Source organism: Pocillopora verrucosa, chromosome 13 (genome assembly GCF_036669915.1).
Source record: "Pocillopora verrucosa isolate sample1 chromosome 13, ASM3666991v2, whole genome shotgun sequence".
Taxonomy (NCBI): domain Eukaryota; kingdom Metazoa; phylum Cnidaria; class Anthozoa; order Scleractinia; family Pocilloporidae; genus Pocillopora; species Pocillopora verrucosa.
In genome coordinates this window covers 2,304,923-2,321,987 of record NC_089324.1, presented here as the reverse complement: position 1 = coordinate 2,321,987, position 17,065 = coordinate 2,304,923, and the positions used below count along the sequence as shown (strand labels likewise).

Below are 17,065 nucleotides of genomic sequence, written 5' to 3'. Positions count from 1 at the left end.
CGTTAGGTGCGTGTTAGTTACTTGCCTCATTAACTTCGCAGCCATTCTCTTGCTTCGCACGGTAGAAGCAAAGGCGCGTGTTAAGATATTGCTCGCAACTTTACACGATACAAAACAATGACCGTGCCAATTTTGGAACACGCCTTTTAAAGTCACAGTTGCTTTCGATTCGTACACGGAGCCGGAAATCTGTTACTAAAGGATTCACAAAGATTCGATACTGGGCTTATTAACTGCGTGAAGCAATAAGGATTTATATTTTACAAGGTAGGAATTAATTTAAAAAAATAATTCATGTGTTTAAAGCGAGCTCTTCCGGACCCTGTGAAACACGCCGTACTCATTGAATTCCTTGTGAAAATCCTGAGGGAAAGAGCCGTGATTTGCCGTGAATATTTCTTTTTTTTTATTACAACTTTCGGATAGGACAGAAGATCTTCCGCATTTCCGCTTATATTCTGTAAGTAATATACTTTAAAACACTATTCTCACAATTAATGCCATTATCGTGCGAGCGTTTTATAACGTGTCGTGTGCGTGCGTTCACCTTATTCCCTGAAACCCAGTGGAGGGTTACATATTCTAAAAAAGAACTCATTAATTGATAAACTAAGCATTGTATTCCTCCCACGAAGCGACTATACTCGAAACGTTAGTTTTTCAAACTTCGCCACGGTGGTTTTCGCTACCTTTATAAACTCATGATTGATTATGAACTGATTTTTTCCTTTCGCTCGACGATGCAGCAGCGTAAACAGATTTTTCAGAAACTGGCAGCTCCTGTCTCATGCAAAGTTTACATGCAAGCGCTCTTCAGCTTCCTACAAATATTTCGGAGGTCATTTGGGTGAAGATAGAATAAAACGGTCGCGTTAGAAGTCTGACTCAAGTGTGTGATATATACTGAACAGCTGAAAATTTTTTGTGCGCTATGCTAAATTCTCAAGGTTGAGCTTTGCGGGAAAATTACGCATTTATGGCAGATTGTATTATGTTTTCTCACTCGGATTTGTAACCCCACCTGCATGTAAGGATAACTTGAAAATTCTTGATTAATTTAATCAAGGAACAATATCTCGAATTCCCCACTTTGCAGCTTTAAAAGTTTATTAACTCTGGCCGTTATAATTGTGTGAGTATCAGAGATCAAGGGAATTTTTGCCAGAAGGATCGCAAAGGTTTTCAAAAACAAGTAGGAGACAATCATGGAGTCGGAGTCTTGAATAATTTTTTACTATGAACAATTCCTCAACAAAACAAAGCGTATGGACCTGACTAACATGTAAAATAATGTAATGCAGGACCGCAAACAATTCTGTAGCCTGCAAAAGTTAAACGAACTATGTCGGCATCTTTTCAAGATATTTTCCTTGCCTTACTAGAAACTCCAACTCAAAGATCCAGCTCGAAATTCGACTCAAAAACCTAACTCGAAGGAGTGTTTGCTCAAAAAGAGAGTTTCGAGTCCGTATCACGACCTCCAGTCGCCAACAATCAGTTTTCGATCGCTGTTCAAGCGACTGCTCAACAACGGAGAAACTTCAAATTCTAACTCGTTAACAACTCCTAAATTACTATCCTAACTGATACAACTCTAACCAGCCTTTCTCCATCATTCATTTCATATTGCATTTCCTGAAAACCAGTCTACGGATTAAAAAGAAGTTTAGGGTAAGTTTTAGCACAGAAGATTGTTTGCCTTTTTCTTTTCAGGGAACGTTTTTTCCCACATCATGCGTCGAGAGGAAATGGCCAAAAAGGTCTTGTACGCAGTAGGGCTGTTGATCAAAACCGTGCTGTTATGCTGTACAGCTGCACAGCAATGGGAGGCTACGGGCCAGCCAGAAGTTTCCAAATTTGGGATGATGCTACAACGCCATATCTTCAAGAGGATCACGGGGGCAGGTCTTTCAGATGTGTGCTTGCGGGGATGCTATGCTGACGTCAGATGTCAAAGTTTCAACTACGTCTTTACGCAAGACATTTGTGAGCTGAGCAACCGAACTAAGGAGGCCAGACCAGAGGATTATGTTCCGAACCCTGAGAGATTTTACTTTAAGCGAGATTACAAACGAGGTTTGTAAAATTTTTTACTGTCTTCTTCCCTTTAAAGACATTTTCAGAGTGCAGAATTTCAACCCAAAATAAATAAATTGTGTCACATCACTTCCCTTTATTGCCTTAAGTCAAGTCGCCCTCAAATTGAGTGTCCTCGCCCCCAAGACGAACATCAAATCTTGCTTACTTGGAATACTATGCCACTATGATTTCTATTTCTTCCAGTCCCTCTCGGTTCCATTCCTGAGCTGCCTGCGGAGACTTGCCAGGAAATCAAAATGAGCGAAGGAGGACAAGCGGTCAGCGGCAAATACTGGTTTCACTCGATTGTACCCGAGAGGACTGTTCTGGCTCCTTGTGACATGAAAACCGAAGGTGAATTCAAGCGTTTATCAATTCACATCTTCTACAGACAAAAGTCGGTTAACCACGAGCAAAAACGTTGACAGAGATGTTATGGGTAGACTGCAACCACCTGACCCCCCCCTCCCCCCATCCCAATATTCATAGAGGGAAATGAGAAAATAAAGCAAAACAAAATAAAAATAGTAAGATATCTGACGGAAACAAAGCTTTGAAGGAATGCTATAATCTCTCTTAAACTGAACGATTTGAGAACAAGTCAAATAGAATGAAAAAATTTCTTTTTTGACACAGAGATAATCATTCAATAGCAAATTGCTATCACAACTTTATAGTGACGAAATTTAACGAATAGGGAAGGGGAAATTTTGCTTCCTGATGGGGTCGTACAAAGCAAAAATTTGGCTCCCGCCGGAAGCAATTGGCGAATACCCTCCTTTTTGCTTTTAAACTAACCGCAGACTATTCCGTTTTTTCAGACGTGGACGAGTGTAATTCGACCATTCCCGTGTGTGACGTCAACGCTGAGTGCGTGAACACCGTCGGTTCTCACAGTTGCTCGTGCAAAGCTGGTTTTACTGGAAACGGAAAAAAGTGTGTCGGTAAGTTAGTGAAATGACTTTCACTATTGCCTGAAGCAAGTCATTTTAAAACAAAGCAAAACCAAAACAATCCCGGCTTAATCTGGACACTCGATTAAAACAAATTGCTTAGATAACCGATTGGAATTATTTCTCACACCATGTCACGTTCAATTGCTTATACGGCGAGACGCTTCACCAATAACAGTCATTTTCGATCTACTATTGCTCTTGAGCTCAAGCCATTTAGTTTTTTATACATTCTCTCAGATGTCGACGAATGTGCCAATAAATCGCATGACTGTGACGCCAATGCCTCTTGCAACAATACCGCTGGTTCCTATCGATGCACCTGCAATTCCTGGTACCAAGGAAACGGAACAAGCTGCTATTTTCGTGAGTTTAACTAATATTGAGATACAAGTGACCTCAGTTTGTTATGATACTCGCATTTCGCATTCTCTGTCTTTCTGTATCGTCATATGAAGCTTGCAATTTTGGAAATATATTTTTTTAATATGAGTCGGTCCTGAATCGAGACCAAGATGGAATTCGTCCCAAAAACGGGCTGCATTATGACCCTTTACTCCTTAGCATCAGTACAGATATTCTCCTCGCTGTTCTCTATGCATACCGTGTGGTGCTGCCAAGGGAATTTGTTTGAAAATCAACAGATTTATAACTTGATGATTATTTCATTTATTCCCATGATTCTGATGTTTGGTTCGGCGGTAATACGGTGAGGAGAAGTTAAATGCCAAACCCTCTTAGGGGTTAAAGGGTTGAAGAATACGTCTCACTTGGCGCCTAACTTACCACCCCCCCCCCCCTTAAAAAAGAAACAGTTTCATTGATCTTTACAGTTTGTTGCTTACAACTATGTCGAACTTTCTATCTTGATCAGCCGAATCACTCAGAACTTTTTCCATAGTCAAAAAAAGCTGCAGAAATGTTAACGTGAGTTTTTTTGACTAATTGAAAGTTTCAAAATGCGATTAATTTTAGTAGCCATTATTCTCTTTGGTAATTCCTCAATAGGCAGGTACAACAACAGGATAATAGTACCCAATGTAAATAAGATCCTTATCACCTGTTAATAGGGTCGAACAGCACTTGTTTTCGGTACCAGCTGCTTTTTTGTGAGTTTAACTAACATTGAGGCACGAGCGACCTCAGTTTGTTTTGATACTTGCATTTCGCATTCTCTATCTTTCCTTATCGTTATGTGAAGCTTATAATCCTTTGGAAATTAGCTCTCGAATATATATACTTTTTTAACAAGAGTCGGTCCTGATACGGGACCAAGATGGAATTCGTTCTTTATTCTCATGATTCTGTTGATCATGATTTTGTTCGGCTGTAATAGGGTAAGGAGGAAATAAAAGCTAATCCCTCCTAGGGGTTAAAGGGTTGAATTGAAGAATACATCTCGCTTAGCGCCTTACTTACCCTCCCCCCCCGCTTAAAAAATAACAGAATCATTGATCTTTGAAGTCTGCTTCTCACAACTATGTCGAACTTTCTGACTTGATCAACCTTAATTATTTTTTTTTTCATTATTATCATGTTTTTATCTCGTGGTTTCCTTTAATTCTAAGAAAGCATTGATTGGTGCAAACAACGAGGCGAGATATAATAACGTGTACTGGGTTTAGAAATCTGAAATGTCACACAAACACGCTTTCATTGTGTTAACACGTCTGAAAGGGAGACAACGTTTCCATAAGTGTTCCTCTAGTTCACACGGGGTTGGAAATAGAAGTTGTGCCTCAGATTGATGTGCGTCACACAACGGTTGTCACGCTGTAATTCGTAAAAATGAAAAAGCGAAATGTAGACATTACCACCACCAAGATGACGAATGCAACATAACGTGAAAACGGTAGGCAGGACAATCCTTATCTTTTCTCCCTTTTTCGGTTATTCGTATAGGTGGCCTTAATAGTTCCGTTATTCTTACCAGCCTCGACTACAACAAATACACGGGTAAGCTGCTTTCCTACCTAGAGCCAGTCCTCCTGAGTTCAGAGTGGAGCAGGTTTGTGAAGTGTTGGCACGCTAAGACAGAAGGCTGGGCGGCATCGACATTCCACAGCAACTGTGATGGGAGGGGACCCACAGTAACAATCATCAAAGCGAACGATTCCATATTTGGTGGATATACTGATGTGTCCTGGGGACCAAGCGGTGAGTACGTTTTTGAATAATAAAATTTATATCACTTTTGTATCATACAGTAACATTTGATAAATTTAGGATCTAAATATATTTTCTTTCTAAACTGCACTTAATAAGCGTCCCAAAGCCAAAACCAAGGTCATTAAAACGGACCAGTCAAAACAAAGAACAAGAACAAAAGCTGCGCGAGGCGCGAGAAAAACGCCATATACCAAGTCACACCTGGTATAAGACTGATTGACGTATCTCAGTGCCTATATCAGAAGCCCCTCTTCTCTCCCCCCCTTAGGATCTCTTGGTGCGTGGTAATGTTTCTATACGGCTCCACTATAACCCTACAAGTTGCTCACGCTAATAAGACTCTCATAAGGGTTGGTTAACCGCCATAGCGAGCTTATAGAAGCTTCAAAATTGGCTGCAGCCGTACCCACCTTTATTAACTTACACTTGACCACCCCTTCGTAGATCATCCCATTTCTCTTTTTAAGTTTTGAAAGACCTGAAAGAATTGTGGGATGGTCTAACAACTGATTAGTAGAACTTACAGTGACTATGTTCTTACAACGTCACCTGGTTTATATAGGTTCATGTCGTAACTCCTATGCTCGGAAAGCTTTTCTCTTCTCCCTCAACAACATCAAAGGATACAATCCTGTGAAGCTGGCACAATACCGATACCAGCATAGCGCAATGTGCAGTTGTTCCTCTTACGGACCCATTTTTGGTTGGGGACGTGACATCATCATATATAACGACGCTGCAAACAATCAACGCTCTTATACTAAATGCGGTGGGACGTACAAAAACCCCACGGGTTATTCATCTGGAGACTGTAAATTTTTCACAGGAGCATTTCGTTTTACTCCATCCGACATTGAAGTTTTCTTCGAAATCGGTAATTATTGTACAGAAACACTTAAAACCCTGTCGTAAATATACGATGAATAAATATACATAAACTCTAATCCTTGGCAACGTTCAGGGATTCTAAAAGTGCATGCGCTGATCATATACAGCAGCGAAATACTATTCAGGTTATGGTGGCGGCAGTGCTAAGTGAATTGTATCTCAGTTCAGGGATATCAGTGCTCATCGACTAAATCAGGGAAAAAAATTGATCTAGATGCCATGTTTTGCCATGAAATTGAATCGCTAAGTCGGGCTAAAGCAGACAGTTTAACCTAGCTAAACTGAACTTTTGGTTTTTGCTTTTGGTTTCCCAGTTTTACACCCACTTAAGAAAATGTTTTCTCGTGAAATTTAGTTGATGTGTTTACAAAATAAATGTACAAGGAAATATTTAAGTTTAAATGGGATCACATGGATAGCACCTCGCCCTGTGAATAAGAAGATCTGGGGCTCTAATTATTTTGAAATACTTTCACGGTTGTGAAAGACGAATAACATCTTTCTTTATTCTAGAACGTCTGTGATGGAAATTTACATCCAAGTTTCTTTTACGCACATAGGTGGCCTTGGTGCATCTACTATACTTGGAGGCCTGGACCCCAATGAATACTTGGGAAAGATGATTTCATTTTTAGACCCAGTTCCTCCCAGTGCATCCCGTACTGACTTTATTAAATGTTGGCATGCTAAGACTGACGGCTGGGCGGCATCGAAATTCCACAGCAACTGCGATGGGAGGGGACCCACAGTGACAATCATCAAAGTGAACGATTACATATTTGGTGGATATACTGATGTGTCCTGGAGCGGAGGCAGGCATATCAAATTTTTTAAGGGACAAGAAAATTTTATAGGATTAACTATCCTTCCTCTCCGTCCTTTAAGGATTTAAGGGGGGGGGGGTGGAGAGGGTGCTGGAGGAAATATTAAACGATGCTCCTTTGGTACTAGCTCTAAGCCTTTATTTTTTCATATTAGTGTTTTGGCCATCAAGATTTCTTCACACCAGTGTCATCTATAGAAATGTTTTCTATGTGGTACACCTGTAGAACAACATTACATCCTAAAACATTTGCTTCAAGTCTCAAAAATATTTACTCGCTTTTCTCCAAAGTAACCCCTAAAATCTTCCATAATTGGTTTTGGTACTCGTTTCTATACCCAAACTAGTAAAATATCTCCCTCCCCTTCACAAATCTCTAGTCTGAGAAAAAACTCTTCGTCTAGCTCATGATGGAAAATGAACTCCCCACCCCTCTCCTTCCTGAGGGGGTTTACGTTTTCTTTCAGCTTTTTAATGTACGATTACATTGTTCTTCTATTTCAGCTGGTTCTTGCGCAGGTTATTCCTACGCCAGTAAAGCTTTCATCTTCTCTCTCTATAATGTCAAAGGATACAATCCCGTAAAGTTGACGCAATACCAAAATCAGCAATATGCAATGTACAGATGTAATACGTATGGACCCACCTTTGGTAATCATGATATCTACATATCCGACGGCTCTGGAAACAACCAAAACTCCTACACCAGATGCGGTTACACGTACACGACACCTTCAGGGTACTCAACTGGTAACTGTGGTTTTTTTACAGGGGGGTCTCATTTCTCTCCAAAGGACGTCGAAGTATTCTATGAAGCAGGTAATCAAGAAAATCACCCCTTTCTAAAGATAAATACTTAGTAGGGCCTGTAGCAAAATCAAATCGTGTATTGTAGAAATATTCTCAGAAAGTTGTGTTGCTTGAGTACGGATAGCTTACTTTTTTGTCATTTCGAAGCTTATTAAGCTTATTTATTATTAAGCTTATTTATTATTAAACTTATTTATTATTAAGCTTATTAAGTCTCTTTCGCAGCATTCATTTAAGCTCGTGACGAGCCTGAGAGGACTTACCTGAGTTGCAGCGGGGGGTTGTGGGTGTTACAAGAAAATGAAGTTGGTGGGGCCACTTGTAAGAACGCTTGAGCTAACAACAAATTTAAGACATGCTTTGATGCTACTCTGGCTTAAAGATTTAACGGATGTAACCGAGAAGTTACAATTCATAGACCCAAAGTTTCGACACTTAATCAAGGATGATGGTGAAGGCACTAGACAGGAGTGTCGAACGTTGGGTCTATGAATTGTAACTTCTCGGTTGCATTAATTAAATCTTTAAACCAGAGTAGCATCAAACCATGTCTGATTGTCCACCTGGTTGCTTTGTGAACTTTAAAACAAATTTCATTCTCTCTGCCGCATAAAATACCGCCTGGTAGACGGTCTGGGAATTTTCTAACTTGCCGGATCGGTAATGTAAGATTGTCTAGCGAGTCAAACGAGGGGTGATGAAATTATCACTTTAGATTCAAAGGCATCACAGCCAATCAAAGCTCTTGTTCCATTTACTTGGCCAACTGTAATTTTTTCCTCTTCTTTTCTCACTTTAGGCCTTGGTTTGTCCGCCATACTTCGAAGTCTTGATAACAACCAGTACTTGAAGGTGCTGTTTTCGTATTTGGACCCAGTCCTTATCAATAAAGAACGTAGCAGGTTTGTGAGGTGTTGGCACGCAGAGACTGACGGTTGGGCAGCATCGACATTCCACAGTAACTGCGATGGGAGGGGACCCACAGTGACTATCATTAAAGTTAACAGTTATATCTTTGGTGGATACACTGACGTGTCCTGGACCAGCAGTGAGTAAAAAACAAGCAAACATCTCTCACTTGTAGAGCAGATAACAAGTCGATTAGTTGTGGAATTTTCTTGTAGCAGTGAGTTCATCTTAGAAACAGAAAGTATCACATTAACAACTGAGATACCAAAGTAGATCAACTCGTAAATAGCCTGAAAACGCGTTTGAAACGGGTTTTAACTTAAAGTCTTGTTTCGGATTTGATTTTTGATTTGATTTTGATTTTGATTTTGATTTTGATTTGATTTGATTCTGACAGCCCCATTTCGTCCCATTTCCCCGTGTTTCGTTGTATCCATTACTCATATTGGAGAGCTGAAACGAAGGATGTTTAATTAATGCTCACTTTAGATCCTATGTTGCCTTTGAATAGCACATCGGACCTTATTTGAAGTGCTTTTGTTGAAAAGTGAAAATATGCTCTCGAGTTCTCTGAAATTTTTTTCTAACAAATTAAAGTGTTCGGTTCTAGTTTGGCAGGTAAAAATAATCACTTTTTATGGTTATCATCATGAATTTTTTTCTCATTCGCATAGTTTCTAATGCTGCTAAATCTTTTCATTTTAGGTCCTTGTGTTTATTCTTCAGCCAGCAAAGCTTTTGTTTTTTCTCTTTACAACGTCAGAGGATACGATCCTGTGAAGCTGACACAATACCAAAACCAGAAATACGCAGTGTACAGATGTTCCTCTTACGGACCCACTTTTGGTCGGGGACATGATATCTACATATCAGATAACGCAAAAAGCAATCAACACTCTTATACTGAATGCGGCGGCACGTACTCCAACCCCGCGGGCTATTCAGCAGGACATTGTAATTTTTTCACAGGAAGTCTTTATTTTTCTCCATCTGACATTGAAGTTTACTTCGAAATAACAAACTAAACGTTAAAACTATGCTGTCTAAGTAAGTATCAAGTAAGTATCGTAACAATAGAGTTAATAGAGTTAGTGCCTCCTCACACGAGGCCCGGTCAACAGAACTTGCTCTGTATTCTCTCAGTGCTTGGTTGCTTATTTTCATAGTTAAAAATAGTGCTCTGATTGATGAAAAATTCATTGTTTATTGTACCGATAAAAACATAATTTTAGTTTCAAAAGCAACAGACTACTTTTTCTATTCGTTTACAAGCGTAATAAACTACAAGACGTTGGTAGAAAATTCAAAACGTTCGTAGATTATGAGCAGTGAAAGAATGATTTACAAGCTTTTCTCTTGTTCTTCCAACATTCTGTGCGGTTTTTTAAGCCAATGAACCGATAGAAAGCGCGTTCTATTGTAAAAAGACAGTGCATTTTACTCGCGTCGCACGTACATTTTATTTTCGTGGCACGTGCATTTCATTTGCGTCGCACGTGCATTTCATTGGCGTCGCACGTATGACCAGGCTTACTAGTAGTACCTCTTTCCACCCAGGAGTAGAAATGGGTACCTGCAAAATGCGGGAGTCAAAGAAACGTGACAAAAGCTTTAGGGTTTACATATGCCTGCCAAATATTAGCATCAGGTAAGCGGTCAAGAGAGAAGTAGTAGAACCCCTTGTGCCGTCATATTATTTACTCCAGGACATTTTGCCACAAGTTGACTTTAACATAAGTTCAGAGTTGAAAAGAGTAGATATGAAATTGTTACCAGTTAAGTAATATGAATTTTTTTAAAACTTTCTTTAACTTAGATTATGTTATAGAGGCATCATTTTAATCATAAATCAATAATCTGTTAGTGTTAAAATATATATTGTTGTGGCTTGGGTGTTGCACCACGAGATGGCGAAAGTTTTGCTTCACAGAAGTTAAACACTCGCTGCATGTGATACGTTCCTAGAAGAATTAACGAAAAGAGAAAATTGCTTCTCTCCATTGAAGACTACCACAGAGACATCAGTGCAATATGAAGAGTGATCATTGCCAATTTTCTCTTTCAAATTCTGTCGTAAAGAGCTAAAAATTTCCTTTCCTTCAGATCAGAACTGAAATTGATCCGGCAGAACAAAATTTGAGAATTAAGAACAGAAATTAGCAAGTCAAAACCCAAATTGATGAAAGCAAAGGAATTTAGTTGACGCTAAAAGCCAGTAATCAGATCCGCAATTGAACCAAGAGAACAAAATGTAAATTATGAGAACACTTCTCTTTTTTGGCTTCGCCACAAGCCAAAACTAATTTTTAGCTAGACTACCCGTTTTTGAATAATTTAATATGTCTGTAATCACCAGAATGCCAAATTTTATTCCTTAATCTTTGGGGAACAACCAACCTTTTTTTAAAACTAATGTGCCCTAAACTCTTTTCATGGGCAAAAAATTAAAGAAAACCCGGGTTGAAGAGAATTTAAGAATTAAGAACTCAACTCAAAGGAATTAAGTTGACGCTCAAATCCACTGATCAGAACCAAAATTGGACCAAGAGAACAACATTTAAATCATCAGAAGAGAAACTGAGACATGAGACAGAAATTTAAAAGCAAGACAGAAATTAACACAACTGATCTTTCCGCTGTTCAATTTCTGTTCTGATCAGGCCTGAAGACGTGACAAGATCACGGGTAACCGAGTGGGACCCGGGGAAATTACTCAAGTGCCGCTTTCGCCAAAAGCGGTCCTCTCGACTTCCAATTTCCCTCGAGGAAAAGTTTTCATTATTTTTTTTCCCATGAAAAGAGTTTAGGACACATCAGTTTTAAAAATAATAATTGGCATTCTGGTGATATACAGACATACTAAATTATCCAAAAACAGGTAGTCCGGCCAAAAATCACTTTTAGCTTGTGGCGACGCAAAAAAAGAGAAGTATTCTTATAATTCAAATGTTGTTCTCTTGGTTCAGTTGTGGCTCTGATCAGTGAATTTCAGCGTCAAATAAACTCCTTTGCGTTGAGTTCTTAATTCTTAAATTCTCTTCTGCCGGTTTAGTTTCAGTTCTGATGAGAAGAAATGGAAATTGTTGGTTCTTTATAGCAGAATTTGAAAGAAAATATTGGCGGTGATCACCCTTCATAGTACAAAGCTGTGGTTGCATTTCATTTTCCTTCTTTCTCAATTCATACTTTCCTTTACCATAACCAAAATAAAAAGGAAATAACAAGAATATAATCATGCAACCCCAATATCAAGAACATGTCACCCAAGGTTCAGCTTCTTTTTTAATCTTATTTAATCATTAGGCTCGACTGGTCTGGTAGATTTTGACCAGTTAGAGGTGTAGGTAAAATCTTTAAACGTTTTTATCCTAATGTCAGGGAATATTTTAAAAAGTATGTAGTTTTTAGGGGGGTTAGAGGTGGATAGAGACGTAAAAAGTCGATTCCAGTCTCCAAGACAGTAAAGACATGCGAAAGGGCGAGCAAACCACAAACGGCGGTTGTGGTTCTCAGGAAAACAGCTGAGCGCGGTTTTTCGCAGGCGATTCCAGACTGGCTGAGACCCTGCTACAGACTGAGAGATAAGGAGATTTGAGATTTGCGTTTAGCCTTACCTAGCCCCGATAGTTAACATATGTTAAACTTACCATGAAAAAATACTTCAGCTTGTATAGAACACTTTTTCGGACGGTTGATTCTTTTGACAGAGATGTGGTTATGTCATCTAGGAAGGAAGCCTTTTAACAAGGCCTCTGAATGAAATTTCGACCTCACTTATTCTTGATTTATCAAGCACATATATATGCATATATAAGCACATATAAGCACATATGTCGGAACCTTAGGTCGATATCGAGTTATACAAAGAAATGGTCAAATATAATTTAAAAATTATTTTAACATCAAGTTTATATCTGATCATAACTGTGCCTGTCAAAAATCAACTGAAATCCTTTGAATGTAAATAAAACTAAGTTCACCACTCGTTTATTTTCACTGTATTTCATCTCACCGTATTAAGATAACCTTCGGTCTCAGTTTTCAACGACTGATTGATGCACAACAGTATTATATCGATGAACCCAAAGTAAAATGTTCGCACGTGCACATCGCGCGCCAGATCCAGCGAGAAGTTCCAGCTTGGCAAATTTTCCTGTTGCTGGACTTTTCCCGCGCTTTTGAGCACCTCCACATTTTCCTGCACGTACTTACTGCTTTGTTCTTTCTCTCTCTTTTTCCCAATTTCACCCATTCATCGGCTGCAGTAGCACGCATTCGAGCTGCCACTTTGCTTTACCAAAAGTAGAAGCTCGCGAAAGTTTTTTGTTTCCTGCTTTATAGCAGCCATTACAAGCTAATTTCATACCATAGCCGCCAAAGATTAATTATCTTTGCGAAGATCAAAGAAACGAACGGATGCAGCTCAAAGAGTCGTAACTACCATATAATATGTTGATGTCAGTGTTATCTGACTATGCAGTCTAAATAAGTACTACCTGAGTATAGTAACAATAAACTTAACCCTTTGCACTCTAACATCATTATGCATATTCTCCGCACTGTTCTCTATACATATCCTAAGGTGCTGACAAGGAGAATTTGTTTATCAATCAATAGCCTCTTTACTTGGTGATCATTTGTTTTATTCACATGACCTAAATGTGTGATTCTGGGGTGATAATGTAAGGAGAAATTTCATGCTGGTCACTCTTAAGGGTCAACAAAACCTGCGTTGTTTCTGCGATCTCATCACACCGCCGGTAAGATGAGATCCCAGAAACATTGTAAAATTTACGTAGGAAAGAGCGGCTCTTTCCTTCGATCTTTTTATATAAATAGCTGAGTTACCACGATTTTCGGGTTTTTAATGTTGCTGTTAGAGTAATCCCCATGATTTTTTTCACGGGAGAAGTTCGTTTTGCTCTTACTGACACCGAAGTATTTTCTGAAAGAAGCAACTTAACAATCATCCATACCGTGTTCAAGAGATCTGTTTATTAACAGAAGCAACAGCACAAGAAATCATGGTATTACTGCGCATGCTTAAGCCCTGTTGTCAAATGGAAAAATTGTTGCGTACTTGTCAAAAGAGAGAGAGAAAAAAAATCTTAATTAAGGTTTTTGAACTGCAGGATTTCCGGTCCAAAGTTCAATCATCTGAATCAATGAGAAATTCTATACAACAAGTTGGCTTGCCCCAAATAAGTAGACACTCTTGCAGGAACCTTCTGTGTAAGTTGAACTGACTGTGAACAGGAAAATATCAGCTGTCTAATTCTTCTTCAGAAATATTTCCAGCAATGAAACTTGTTTTACATGCCTGGGAATATAAGAATTGGAAACAAGTCTATTTTTAGCGTTCTTCCTAATACTGTTACGCAAGACGTCAGTAACACGATTTCCATCAGTCTTGGTGTGTTTGGTTCGTAAGGAAGGTTTAGAATTAATTTTTGTTTTCAGATCAGAGACACTTTGAATTGAAATTTTGTATAAGCTACGCGTCCTGGAAAGCGTAAGGCAAACGCTATTAAACAAAGTAAATAGTATTTTCGATGACGGTTCGAGACCATTTTGTCAAAATGATCTCAAATCTCTATACTACTCAACATGTTATGGGAATAATTTGCCGAAATTATCTTGTGAAATAATTATCAGATATATATAACAAAAGAATTCTTACACATCCGGGATGTTTTCATTTCTTAGAAATCAAAGAATAACAACTAAGTTTGGGGTATAATTTTTATTTTAAAAAATATCTCAGATAATAGTATAGAATTAATTTCAGTAAAGAAATACACGATCAATTAGATGCAATAAAGTGTTAAATTTGTGATTAACAGATTAAAGAACGAGTGGTGAAAATTGAGCAATATTGTCCAGATATGAAAATTAAAAAGAAAAACAAAGAATTTTTTTGTGTGAAATGTGGTCAATTGATAGATATGAGCCAGACACAGAATTTAATAATTTTCATGAGAATATGTATAAATTTACGAGAAAATCTGTTTATTATATCATAAAAGTGATTTTTAGTGTAACAAAAAAATGTCAATTAACGACAAAAAATAAGCAGAAGGTATTGGAAAGATTTGAACTGATTGGCACGATCACCAGTGAAATGATTGATAGTACTCATAACAAAATCAAATTTATGTCTATACCTCTAACAGAATTATCAAAGCGGTCGTCAACATTTTTTTTCATAGTTTGTTTTTATCAAATCGTTATTGTTAGAAATTGTCTTGTAGACATCAATAACATTTCCTTCTCTGTCTTCATTAAATATTCCCATATCAATATGTTATACAATTTTACGATTTTTGGATAGGAACCTGGCTGTAAACACCTCTATATAACATTCCACTTCTATTTTTTAGTTGTATCCTAAATTCAGATTGCACAGTTATAACTTTGAGATGAAAAGCATTGATATCAACCCATTTAGTAACGAATCAGTCGTGTCACGTGAATGCTACCTGCACGAACACCAAAACATCATACGTTTGCACTTTTCACCCCGGATACGTTGGAGATGGATGCGATTGCACAGGTACTTGATGCCTTTATTATTTCCATTCATTTTTAACGTTTAAATAAGTAAAAAAAAACATCCATAACGAAAATTCTTGCTCGATGCCAATTTTGTCCTTTAACATTCCTGCTCGAATCTAACCTGAAGATGTTGGGATATACAGATAAACGTAGGTTGTAAACAACTTTTTTCACCATGTAAATCTCAGGCAATATTTAGTCTCTGGAATGCTAATATAAAAATGGAACTTTCTTTTTCACAGTTCCACACTGAAATTTTCCATTTCTTTTTCCTCTAGTAGAATAGTAACGACAAGCTTTGTATTCAAAATTATGCAAGTAATTCATTATTAAGACCCAGTAGGGCCTAGGGAAAAAACTCCGAAAGGCCTCTGCCTGATATTTCAATAGTATTAGCCTACTCCTCCATTCACTTTATTTTCATTCGTTTCCTATTTACAAGAGGAGACTTGAACACAAAGCAAATGAGGCAAGTTTACTAACAACCTCAAAATCATGGTGGAATATTGTAAAATCTTAAGCGGTCTTCACAAAAGGAACTGATATCGGCTTGGTCATTTGTCAGCCTCGGCTTTTTGAACTGTATCAATAGACGGAGACTGTATAATTAATCTCATCACTGAAAAAAAGAGTGTTTAACTGTGCATAAATAACTCTTTCCCCGAGTGGACTATTTTCAGTTGAGTGTAAAAGAGAAAACTCGAAAGTTCATGTTTACTGTCATTGGAAAAAAGAGGGAAAAGAATAAGAAAGGCAAGAATAACAACAGCGGCAGCAACTACAATGACACTAAAACTGCTGGTTGTAATGATTACAAATCGATCATTGAAGTCTTGTTTTGACTTTGCATCTCACTGGCTCAGCAGGGGTGGGGAGGGTTCCGATACACAACTAAAGAATAAAACCACTGCTCTCGTTAATAGTTAAGAATTGTAATTGATATCACTTTGAAATGCTTGGTTGCCATTTTCATGTTATGCAAGATATAATTCCCCAGAGTTACATGTTGCCTCGTGTTTCCATGTGATGAAAATATTTCAGCTCGGTCTCACTTGACTCTGGATTGTTCTCACCAGATATACGAATCTCAATTTCAAAATAAATTCTATTTTTTACCAACTTTTCAATCTGTTACCATTACCATAAATAAGAGACGATCTTTGAGCTAGAAAACATTTACTGAAATAGCAGATAATTTGCATCATGAGGTTTTGTTTAAAATATGTTTTTGTACACCCACCATGAGATTACGGAATTATCTTATGATAAACAAGTTATTTTTTTTGGTTAAAAAAAAGGCACTTTGAAGAATTTTGCATAGGCTGTATTCAAGTATTAACTCATCAAAAAAAAAAATACATATTTTTGGTAAACGTACAGAGCTATTGGGAATTATAGGTTTCACAAGAACAAGACTAAAAAACCGGCCAAGTTTTCTTTTTATATTAAAACAGTAGCTCATTGTGATCTTAGCCCAAAGAGAGACAAGTCCTGTTATTTATTTTGGTGCATCAGTATTGTTATTTCACTCAGCAAATTTTTTGAGGTTTTTTAAATCAAAATATGCAAATTTTTTTCACTATTTCTCAAAACAATGTTCTTCGTAATTTTCTTAATCTTTCGTCACTCATTTTTTTAAGCTCTTGGACAGCAGATTTCGCTAAAAAAGCAAAGAGGGTTTCTTTTAATTTGTACTTTAAGGATGCAAGACGCCTTTCCTTAAACTATTTATACATATACACCCAATACCTGCGGAAAAAGAAAACAATGTTATATCCCTTATTGTGATGTGAAAATACCGCGTACTTACGTGCAGAGTACACCGAATATCTAAGTACTCAAAGCCCCCAACCGAGCATGACGCGAGGCAGGGGTCAGG

General features: G+C 37.9%; 2 protein-coding genes across 2 annotated transcripts in view; both read left to right on the top strand.

The window, feature by feature from the left end:
- LOC131791917 (uncharacterized) overlaps positions 1–17,065 on the top strand; it is a 64,936-nt gene that overhangs the window by 34,077 nt on the left and 13,794 nt on the right. The window lies entirely within an intron of this gene.
- Positions 1,734–9,656, top strand: LOC131785294 (uncharacterized). The gene is made up of 8 exons (XM_059102155.2): positions 1,734–2,076; positions 2,284–2,433; positions 2,901–3,023; positions 3,273–3,398; positions 4,935–5,189; positions 7,417–7,731; positions 8,522–8,770; positions 9,337–9,656. The coding sequence occupies exons 1-8, from the start codon at positions 1,734–1,736 to the stop codon at positions 9,654–9,656; spliced, it is 1,881 nt and encodes a 626-aa protein (XP_058958138.2).